This window comes from Lasioglossum baleicum, unplaced genomic scaffold (assembly GCF_051020765.1).
Source record: "Lasioglossum baleicum unplaced genomic scaffold, iyLasBale1 scaffold1543, whole genome shotgun sequence".
Classification (NCBI taxonomy): domain Eukaryota; kingdom Metazoa; phylum Arthropoda; class Insecta; order Hymenoptera; family Halictidae; genus Lasioglossum; species Lasioglossum baleicum.
In genome coordinates, this window is record NW_027470602.1 from 18,196 (window position 1) to 29,911 (window position 11,716).

The 11,716-nt window shown below is 51.3% G+C and overlaps 1 protein-coding gene across 1 annotated transcript; it reads left to right on the forward strand.

Moving 5' to 3' along the window:
* Nucleotides 1–624: 624 nt before the first annotated feature.
* LOC143220773 (uncharacterized) lies at nt 625–4,784 on the forward strand. Its single transcript, XM_076446364.1, has 4 exons — nt 625–1,438; nt 1,560–1,864; nt 4,507–4,665; nt 4,725–4,784. The coding sequence occupies exons 1-4, from the start codon at nt 625–627 to the stop codon at nt 4,782–4,784; spliced, it is 1,338 nt and encodes a 445-aa protein (XP_076302479.1).
* The last annotated feature ends 6,932 nt before the right edge of the window (nt 4,785–11,716 follow it).

Below are 11,716 nucleotides of genomic sequence, written 5' to 3' on the forward strand. Positions count from 1 at the left end.
GCGCTACTGCACGCTGCCTCGACGAGTTCTCCGTAGGTAATTGCGACTCGTGAGGTCGTAAAGAAGCAGAAGACAGTTTTATAGCCCAGGCCACGTGGCCCTCGTAAACTCGACTCGGCTCAGGTCGGTTTAGACTCTGCCCGCCTGCCGGCACACGACTGCCTCTCCTTCTATTCCTCGCGATCCCCCTCGTTCATTATCGAATCGTTTAGGGACGTGTTTATCCGCGTGTAACGGGCCGCGATAGGTGTGAACGCGGCAAACGAACAAGAGGACCGTCAGCAACCTTCGTTCTTTCCCCCCTCTGGCAAGTGATAGAACCTACGCGCGTTCCTATATTACCCCGCAGTGTGACATGCTACCGTTCCCATCCTCCTGGTCGTCGTGCTCGTGGTCGTCGTCATCGTCGTGGTCTTCGTCCCCCTGCTCGTCGTCGTGAGCGATCGACGCGACCAGCGATGACAGGGTCCCCCATTTAACGAGAGTGCGCGTACCTTGGCCGCCACGCGGAGACCGGATCTCAGATCGACGGTGGTGTTGTTCCTCGTGAGTATCGTCGCTAGCATACGCGCGTGTGGAACGATCGGTAAAGTGACGTTGACCACCGGTGCACTCGCGTGAACCATGAGTTCCTATCAGTTCGTCAATTCATTGGCGTCGTGCTACGCGGGCCAGCAGGCGCAACAGCAGCCACGAGCAACCGCCAATTCACCTGGAGAACCGATGCAGGCCGCGTCGCCCGCCGGTGGCGACTATTACAACCCGAATGCAGCCGCGACCAGCTACCCGGCGCCGTGCTACTCTCCTCAGCAACACTATCCTCAGCATCCGTACGCTACCCCGGCGTCCGGAATGCAGCACACCGCACCGACCGGTATGATAGACTACACGCAGTTGCAGCCGCAGCCGCGACTCAGCGCGACCGCCACCTCGCAGCAGCACAGCATGCACCAGCAGTCGCAGCACCATCCGCAGCAGCATCATCCTCAGCAGCAGCTGCACCAGGACCCGACCACGCCGCTGCTGCAGGCCGCCTCCGCGCCGTCCGCACCGTCCACCTCCAGCTGCAAGTACGCCGACTCCACGTCCTCGACCAGCGTCGCGTCGCCTCAGGATCTCACCACGTCCACCTCGAGGAACAGTCCGACCCCTCTGGTCGCACCAGGCACCAGCAAGGCCGCCTCCGGCCTCACCTCGCCGCCAGGAAGCTCCTCGAGGTCGTCGGTCGCAGCGTCCGCTGCCTCTCCGGCCAGCGGAAGTTCCAGGCCCGTCGCAGAGGGAAGCTCCACCTTGACCACCGCGTCCTCCGCCTCCTCGCCCGCATCCTCCACCTCCAGCACCTCCAGCACCGGCAACAACACGTCGAACAAGACCAACCCCACCGGCAACGAACCGCCCAAGATCTACTCGTGGATGAAGAGGGTGCACATCGGACAGAGTAAGTCCTTTTTTCTTCTTCCTCTTCCTCTTTTATTTCTTCTTCTTCTACTTCTTCTTCTTTTTCGCCGCACGATCGCCTCTCGCTCGCGTTTAATTGCGGGTTCGCCCATGGTCGGTAGGCGAGCTGGCCCAAATTGCGGCGAGAATTGGTCCCAAAGGGAGCGGGTTATCCGACTGGAAGGCACGCACGCCGGTGCTCGTCCAGTCGTTAGGAAATTATTGCAAAACAGACCGTCCGAGCATCGCGAAGAACCAGTCTCGCTTCCCTCTGTTCGGCTCAGCCCATTCTAAGAGAAGCCTCTCCTCCGTGGTCCCCGAATTTGCGCCACCAACGACGCGAACACGTGTTCTCCGGCCGCGATCGCCGGAAGAAAGTTCGGATTTCCCAGCATCCGCGGCTTCTCGAGTTTCCCAAAAACGCGAGGTCAGAGCGGAGCGGAACGGAACGGAACGAACGCGTGGCGGAAACGGGGACTCGGCCGGGGCCGTAAATCGCGCGTCGGCCCGGGCCCCATCGGCGATAAGTCATAATGGAAACGCGCGATGGAAAGACTGTCGGCTGGGTAAAAGTAAGGAGCCGGTGATTTGTAGATCGCCGCGGAGGAAATTCGTGCCAGTGTGTCATAACAGGAATGCGGGTCCGCAGGCCCCGCCGCGCGATTATTTCGCCGCGGCCGCCACCTTAAATCGCCGTTAAATCACGGCTGAAACCCATCAGCCGAGCGATTATAAATTTCGATACTCCTCGGTGATAGCGGTTCTCGATTCGCTATCTCGATGTTCCATCCGGGAAACCGTGACCGATAAATAGCAAATCGCTTTCCCGACGCTTCCTCGCGGATTTCCAACCTTTTCCTCCGCCTCTTTCGTCTCTTCGTCCCTCCATTTCGCGTTTTATAATCGGTCGGTCGCTGGAATCGTTCCTAGGCGCGTGTTCTTCGCGGGCGAAAGAATTTATCGGAGGGCAATTTGGGGCAATTGGCGACGGATAGGGTGCAGTCCGTAACCGTTTCGCGTTATCGCGGAATCGCGGACGTGTAAGGACGAGCGAGAATAGCGCGAAATAATCGATAAGACAGCCGCGGTTGTTCGAAAGTAGGTGGAAATTGCGCGACCGTTGCGTCAGAAGCGAAGGCGGAATAAGTAAAAGCTAAAAGAAGGAAAGCCGACGAACAGGTCGAGGTTCGGGACGGATTGGAGATTGAGTTGGATACCGATAAGAGGGATAATAAACGAGAGGGGCTACCATTAACGAGTAGCTGCTCCTCGCTTTCTATCCGCTTGATCGAGCCTCGATACTCGATACGAGGAACCGGTAGAGGCTGGTCTAGCCGATAAGCTATCTACGATTCGATATTTAGCGAGAAAATTCTGCCAAGGAGAATTATAAACGAGAGAGAGAGAGAGAGTTAGAGGAAACTCGATTGCTCCGCGACGGCCACGGGTATCCTGGTGGCCCCGCGACTCACCTTCCCCCTGTCATCTCCGGAAACACGGGAAAGGTCGAGAGAAAAACGGCGCGATGCCGGTACCGTCGCGAGGAATTGTCACCTCGCGAGGAGACATCTACCTTTGCGAGAGGCCTGTGAGAAAAGAGGATTACGTAAACGCGCGGCAAGTGGCTGGATTGGTGGCAGTGGTTGGCGAAATCGGGCGGCAGATCGGAGGGCGGATAAGCGGGCCCGGGATATAAAAATACGGAAACGAGAAGAGACAAATAGAGTGGGTCGGTCGGGGTCGGTTGGGCCGTCGGGGGGGTTGGGAGCGGTTGCAAGGGTAAAGAAAGAGCCGAGAGCGACGGAGGGGGCCCAGTCGAGGCCAGGACAAGAGTAATTCAGCGGAGTCCAAGAGGCTGGATCCACCTGCCCCCGTGGTTCAAAGGAGATAAGACAGCGAGCGCTGGTCGCGTTCACATTAGTCGCCCCGCGTGATTTACTGCGTGGCCAGTATGATTCAGTCAGCGGGGAATTTGACGAAGAATTAATGGTATTATGATATCGTGTGTAACTCTATGTATGTGCGCCCGGGCCATAAATCAGGCTGCATTGTGAGGCGCGGGGGGCCCTTTCCTTCGCCTCTCTCCCTCTCTCTCTCTCTCTATCGCCTCTTTCTTTCTCCCTTTCCATCCCCTTCCCTCTCTCTCTCTCTCCGCGTCCGGCCTCTCACGAACGAAGGCCGGAGCCCATTCGACGGGCCTCCCAAACGGGATACGAAAACCAAAGCTCCTTTCCTGCGCCTCCGCTGCGCTTCCTCTCCCTCGCGCGCACGCCGCCCAACCGCTTTCCTTCTTTCCTTCTTTCCCTACGCGGCTCTGGTTTCATCTGACGGAGGTCCGACACTCCGACGGGGGGCTACGGTTACCGTCACGGATTTCCCAGCCAAATTGCGCCCGCGATTTCCAATTTCTCCCGGGCCAAACCGCGTGAGCTTCCTCGCTTCGATGCGCCGCTACGATCCGTGTACCGGATGTTTCGCGCGAGTCGCGGACGAATCGGTCCGAGAATGGCCCGGGATGATACCAATGCTGAAAGAGCCGGTCTGTGGCCGCCACAGGGCCCCAAAGACTAGAATTACGGTACACGGGAGGCGAACGGTACCGCTGATGGAGGGCCGAATTTTTCCAGCACGCACGAGAAGACGTCTCTCGAGCGAGCCTGGCCTCGCATTAATTGCTCCGGGACAGAGCTCGGGATATAATAACTGGTCCGTTCGCGGAATTGCGAATAAACGAGAGAGGAACCGGACGACGGTAAATCACGAAAAGTCGCACGAACGGCTCGACGTCAAAGGGTGAATTGTCCTCGAGGTAATTACGCTAGGTGAGTTCTGACCTGGCCGTGTCTTCCGTAAATGATCCTCGCAAGCAAAGGACCCGTTCTTCAGCGTACTCTCTTCCTCTCGTCGTGACCGTTCTCTCACGAGTCACATCCAGGGTCGAGGACTTTGGCTAGAATTCGCGACAAGGTCGAAATCTTTGCGATACAGAATTTTTCCACGGGCATGTAACGGCGACGGTAATAACCATTGTCTCGAAGCTGATTTCACGAGAATTTCGACGATTTTTAGACGTGTCTAGAGTCTCGACCGACCTCTTGTAATCCGAAAATCTCGGAAAACTCTATATCCTACGCCGCATTCGTGTCACTGCGCGAGTCCTGGCTATTATTCGAAGACACGCGTCGAAAAAGCGTGCAAAGAGGCCTCGGTGCGCTCACGGCTGCAAGGGTTGGTTGGAACCAGTTCTGGCGTTAACCCTCCGTAACTAGAACTTCGTTTTGCATAAGGAAGGAGAATTATGGTCGAGGAAGCCGATGGAGAAACGATACGAGCGTGTCTTATTCTGAAAGAGACACAAGCGAGAGAAAAGGAAGGAAAGGAAGGAGGAAACGGTACATAACATTCTGTGAATTGCTGTCTTTACGAATACGCGCATACGCGTAATATTTAACCGTTGTCCGAGAAGCGATGACGATATTTTTAATGCAAGATCGTGGTCATTTTCTTTTGAACAGAATAACGTATCGATGACGTAGTCTGTCATTTTTAGCCATCTTGTAGGCAGTAACAGAAGATAGGATAATTTGCCGAAGCGTCTGGAAGAGTACAGACTTTTCTGCCAATTAAATATATGCGCCAGACTTCATTTTAAATTTGGGAATTGATAGTCATTATCCTGACAAGCGAATCACTTGCTGTAAAGATACAACGATAAGATGCGTATCTTCCTGGTAGAAACACCGATTTTCTACGCATACGCGAATAAATTACGCATAGATAGTAATACGATAATTCCAGGTAAATACGGTCTTTACTCGACAATTTTTGGGTCCTAGCTATTCCCAGATCCGAAACAGAACATCGATACGAGAACGAATCCGCACAACACTCGCAAGACTCGTCGTTTCGCGCAGAATCCTAACCGAACGCAAAGAATCAACCTCGTCGAATTCGCCCGTCGCAAATTGCAAAAAACAAACGCATCGTTTGCAGCAACGACGTCGAAATAGATCGAACTCGACTGGGTTCGATCGTCAGCAGCGTCGCGATGGCGTCGACGCTCGTCACGACGCGGATACGTCGGAAAGGGACTGGAAAGAACGGACAAGAAAATAGACACGCGGCGCGGATGAAGAAATAATTGATTCGTCGAGAAACGCGTTCGCGAACGCTTTGGAACCGGAGCGTCGCGACGCTTTCGAGCCTCCTCTGGAACGCAAACGATCGACCGAGGTTTGGAGAAATAAACGCGCGGCGAATCGGACGTTTCCGCGATCGGGGTTTCCGCGTGAAGCAGAACGGGGATTATCATCGAGCACCGAGAATACCCGCCGTTCCAGCGCAAGGATCTCGAAAGTGGCGTCGTTCCGGATAATAATAGACCTCGAACGCGTGTTTTGGGTTGCGTTCGGTCCGATGCCAGAGGGTTATCAGTCGACGGAGACGACGGAGACGCCAGAGACGCCGGAGGACGGAGCGCACGAGCAAAGATTCGGGGCCCGAAACTCGAAAATTGATGGCTCGTTCGCGCGATATCTTTCCCGGGCGTAATGAAATTCGGTATTAAAGCACGGTGGTTACCGTGCGGCCGTGATCCGAAGAAAGTACCCGGCAGGTAATTTGCCGCATCGGACCCTTTTTCCGTGGAGCGGCCCGGCCAGAGATGACATCGTTCGATAAACCTGCGTGGAGAATTGTTTTTATATATTTTCCTCCTCCCCCTTTTTCCCGGCGGGTTACGCGTCGTCGGGTAAAAAATGGACGAATTAAAAGTTGGGAGATGCCGAGATAATTAGTATACGGAGAAAATGATGCACGCGATTAAAGCCCCCCTCGCCCGTTGCCCCGCCGCTCGTTCGACGCATAATTATCCTGCACGAGAACAGCGCAATTCTCGATATCCTTTCCATTATACGCGACCGGAATTTATTCCAAATTATGTATCTCGATCGTGCCTTAAATCGTTACAAGTTTCGTTACGCGACGCGGAGCACCTCCTGCGGGCAGCGGCCTCGTTCCTTCGGGGAACAAAGCTAGCTGCGCACGGGAATCTGGCCAATTATTCTCCAACATCGCCGGGACAGTCTCGTTAACCCGTCCAATTTCTCGCACTTCCATTGGTTCTAACCCTGTCCACGGTCCGGGAAAGATCGATCAAACGCGAGACACCAGAGTCGCGATTAGCGCGGGATCTAGGCCCGATCTCGCGGAGATCTCGCACGTCGTCGGCGAAAAATCGGCGAGACGAGCGGAGGGTAGCCCGCGTTAATGTTCGCAAAGGCACGCAGGTCGAGGGCCCAGACGATAACGATCGCGAGACCACGACTTGCCGGGGTTCTACCGATCTCTCGCGTCTCTCGGAACCAGTCGCAGCCAGCGGAAACCGATCGGAAACGGATTGGAAACGGATCGGAAACGGATGACCGATCGTGGAGTACTCGGGAATCGGCGAGAAGTTAAACGGCGCGCGTAATCGGCCGGTTATCGGACGATCGCGCGATTTATTTCAGCCTACGGCCTAACGATTCGGCGAGAAGTTGCCGGCTGGAAGGTGGCTCGGCGTAATTACAGGCCGATCGGTCTCTCGTAAATAAGCACTCCGCGACGTTTCCTCTGTGCTGTCCCGACGGTAATCGCGAGTCGCGAGATCGCGTGTAATCGGTTTGTACGAACGCTTAGGCTCGTTCCGGCGCGATACGAGCGCGGAGGACCTTGGCGTCCTGGGCCCGACTCGTTGGACACGTTTGTATAATTGCCAGCCGAGACTAATTGGAAAGCAGCCGCGGCGGGAGGTGTTGAAAGTTTCATAGATCGAAGTTTCGCGTGAAAAAGCCGCGCGTAGATCTCGCTAGGGTAATTATAGGGAAAACAACACGCGCGGATAGGCGGTGGCTCTACCAGCGCGGACCAAGTATACCAACGGCCAGGTGTTGATACGCCAGTCGAGATATTTATTTGATCACTCGGGTATACGAACTCGAATTCCTAACGTAAGCGCGAAACCTCTTGCTCGGAAGCTCGAAATAAAGCGAAAACATTTTCGAGAAAATCGTAATTCGTTATTGTGGAAGTAGGAATTGCGAGTCGCGATTCGAGAATGACTGACAGTCGTTAGATGTATGGCGTCGTTGCGTCTGATTTATGCGCATTTTCCTACGATCCTTAATTTATAATATATTCGAGACATGCACGACTCGGGCAGCTATGAATTGTCGCGATACGCGGTAGAAAACTCGGGAAAATTGGCTATTAAGCGACCGTCTAGAAACACGATAAACAGCGCCGGAGCTGTGATTTTTCAATCACAGATACTCCGTAAGAAAAGACCGATCGAATCGAAGTAATAATAGAGGTATTAACCGGAGATGGAAGTAATTTTCGTCGCGCTTAACTCAATTTCTACTCGCTAGAAGAGTGTCCGCGAAGAAGGTTCGGAAATAGACTTCATTTTCACGCATATGGCTCGCGAAGACTGGAATAACGGTACAATCCAGCGATGATGTAGTGGACGCCGGTGACGCTGACCTTTTCTCTCGAATTTTTCGAAAATAATCCTCGCGGTTTGATGTCCGAACGTCAAACTAGTCGCGAGGATCGATTAATATGCATTAGGAACGCCACGGATCGAAACCGCCATTTTCCCTCCGCGGATCCCATCCAGGCTGCCTCCACGAGTCCTCGATATGCTCGAGGAGGACATCCGGACAACTCGCTGCATGAAACGGTATCGATGTATCGGTACGAAACCAGGCGCATCCGGCTCCGTTTTACCGTCGCGAGAAACCGGCCCGATTTTTCTTTCTCTCTCCGATTATTTTTTCGAGAATTAGTCGATGGAACGAGCTTTCCATCGAGTAAAAATTCATCTCGGTTCAAGGAAGGTACGTCCCGTGTCTTCCATGAAATATTCATAAAATATCCATAGGAATCGCGTTACTGTTACAACGCCGGTTAATCGGTAATCGTGGAAGGTCCTACGTGACTCTGGCTAGGCATCCCGTGTCCTTGGAGACCGGTGTCCGCCATCGCAGCACCGCACCCGTAATCACGGGTCAATCATACCGCGGTAAATAAAGAGCCCGGACAAAAGGACCGCGATGGAAGGTAGCCAGGATCCATGGAGCCTATCGGTAGCGAGTAAAATGGCTGTTCGCGGGAACAACCACCGATTGCTCTCTTTCTCTCTCTCTTTCTTCCAACAACCGCGTCCCGATCGCCTTAACGTGTTGGTTCTGGTGATGATCGGTTGCGATTCGAGTGGTTGGAAGTCGTTACGCGCGGTGGAAAGGGTGGCGGTGATTCGGCCTAAGGATAACGAGCGGATAATACGAGAAGCTATTACGAGTCGGTTCATCGGGGGCATATTTGTTTGGTCGATTGCAATAAATAGCCGAAGCATTTTGCGATTGATCGCCGTTCGAGCCGCGCCTGGTTTGGGTCAAGGTAGACCAACCGAGGAGTAGTCGGGCCTATTCCCTAACCACCGGGTTAACCTGTCGGTCTGCGTTTGCGTAATTGATGTCAGATGTTAGTCACGGCGTTTGCCAGAATTCTTTTCCACGATTAATACCCTTTACCGACGGACCGAGCAATTACACCGCAGTCGCTAGGTCTTCTATGGCGTTGTTAGCGTTTTCTAATCGAGAGAACAGCGGTGGTCGCCATTTAGCTAAATTGCGAACGTTATCGGTTAATAATTGATAGATATCGATTCGAGTATCGATTGTTCCGTTGTTTAACGATCACTCTACCATGGACTATACTTTAAAAATTTTCACGAAGAATTCCTCGTTTGACATCATCGTATTACACACTGGTCTTCGCGATTTTTCTTCCTAGTTAATTTTGCAATACTTTACTTTGTTCTCGTTCGCCTTTTATTCGACTGTGACATATCGAGCTCTGCGTTTGCCTCGTTAATATATAAATAATAGCGATAAAAATTCTTCTCCGCGTTAATTTATACAGGAAAGGATAGAATTCGCGAGATTAACCCTTTCGCCTGGTTTGACGAACAAAGCTAGTGCCGTTGCGAGACTATGGCAGTGCAAAAAATATGACGGCTTCCCTGCACTCGCCAGACTGTTTTGAGCTGTTGCAAAAACAGACTTCTTGCTCTACGCTACATACGACGGTTTAACCCTCTGTAACCCGTGTTAACAGGATCCTACTTCGTTCGAATATTCCAATTTCCGGATGGCGTGAAAGTAGGAGAGAAATGGAATCTTGTCTGAGATCTCCCGTAGAACTTTACAGCATCGGTACTCGTACCAGAGACGGAAAAACTTAGCGCGCAACATAAATCCTACATAGCAAATATTACGCCTTTACATCGGTAAAAGCAGCTTTTCACGGTTCGCGATTCCGCGAACACAACCCAATATTTTCAAACACCTTTCGCAACCTCGATCGTTCGAACCTCCGTTCACGATCGCGTTCCAATTCGACAATAAAAACTTTAGCCGATTGTTCCGAGACAATTCTCTCCGCCTGAAAGGCTAACAATAGACGCGCAATTTTGATTTCTTGGCACACGAATAATCCGATATATTTCCCACGTAGAATATCAAACGATTAAACCTATTTAAACGGTTTGACCTCGGATCGAATGGAATGGAAACTGAATCGGAGGTGTACCTGGCCCGGCCGCCTTTTCCCATCTTCTCTAAACGCGAAATTAACAAGCTGGAAGAAGGTAAGAGACACGGCGTGGCGTTGGAAGGATGGTCGAGACGGTGTCGGCCACGCATGATGATGAGAGCGCGCAGACGTTCGCGCGCATCCACGATTACCATGGCTAACAGGCGAAACTAACACGGGAACGCTAGACTGGAACTGGTTTTCCCAGTCGCGTCGCATATTTCATTTTAGTAACAACAAAAATTCTTTTCATTAGTATGCATTAATCAATCAGCATGCATGAGCAATACCCTGTCAAATATACAGCTAGTTCCGTGTTAACGTTACACGCAGCCGCGTCCCGACATTTTTCCCCCGCGGATCGAACTTCGCACACGACCGGTTAACAATACTTAATTTACCCGCGGGATTGCTACTTCACGAGCTTTTTATCGGCCGGGAACATGGCGGACGTTTAACGGTCGCGTTGCCAGTCGAATGGGCTGTGGACGCTGAATGGAGACGTTCCCGAACCGTCTTCTTCTCTGCGCTCGACTTTCTAGAACGCCGTTTGTCTAGGTACAGGCTCGTTCAGAAATTGATTTCATTTTTCTCGCCTCCTCCGAATGCTAAAGATGACTTTCTCTCGCGCGAGTTCGGTTTTTAAAAGAACCAGACGGCTACGTCGAATTTTCAGTTTAACAGTGGAAATAACTTTGCAGAATCTGAAGAAATAATTTCGACATTTTTGTTTACGAAATTAGTGGAAACGAGCAGTTATTATCGATAAGGTTTATGTTCAGATAGGAGCTTAATTACGAGATAGAGACTTAATTACGTTTACGCGGTTATTATCGTTATGGCAGTTTAATTGGTATTATGTACCCGATTTTTGTTCTGTTCGATAAATATAACTTTTAATTTTGTCTCGTGCGAGTTTCGTTTTTTGCACTCGTACATCAGATAAGTTTGATTACACGTTGAGCTTCCTGTTTAACACTGGAAGTAAGTACTTACGTAAGACCATTCGCGATTACTAGTTTTAGCATTTTCTTCTGAAAATTGGCGGTAATGCCAATGTTTATTGAGACGGGGACCTAATAACGCGTACCTACGCTTTGCGCAATCTTAATTATTATTATACTTCAGGTGCATAATTCCGATGTTAATACCGGGAATCAAATATTTTATTACCGATCCTACCAAGTAGCCAGATATTTCGCAATTAATCTCCGCAATGACAGTAATCACGTGGATAACCATTGGCAATACGTTAAGCGTCAGAGAATAAATTCCGAATACCAAGTCTGGCATTTTAATTTCTAGGAACCCCAAACGCGTCATTATTATACTTCGGAATGAAGTCAATTTCATTAATCACGTTAATAAACATCCCTTTTATCGCTTAATCCTTCGAAATAACTATTAAAACACTATGTCAACACAGGAACGCTGTCTATTACAGGCACACGAATCTATTCGAAAATAAAGACATTCGCGTGATTAACCCAACGTTATCCAAACACGCGAACGATCCATCAATCGGAACGATCGAGACTCGGTTCTTTGAATTTCGAAAAATCTTAAAACGCTGTAGGTATTTCTCACCTGGACTCGTAGGGAATGGAACGGTTTGTCGCTCTAAGGAGTAATATCGGGG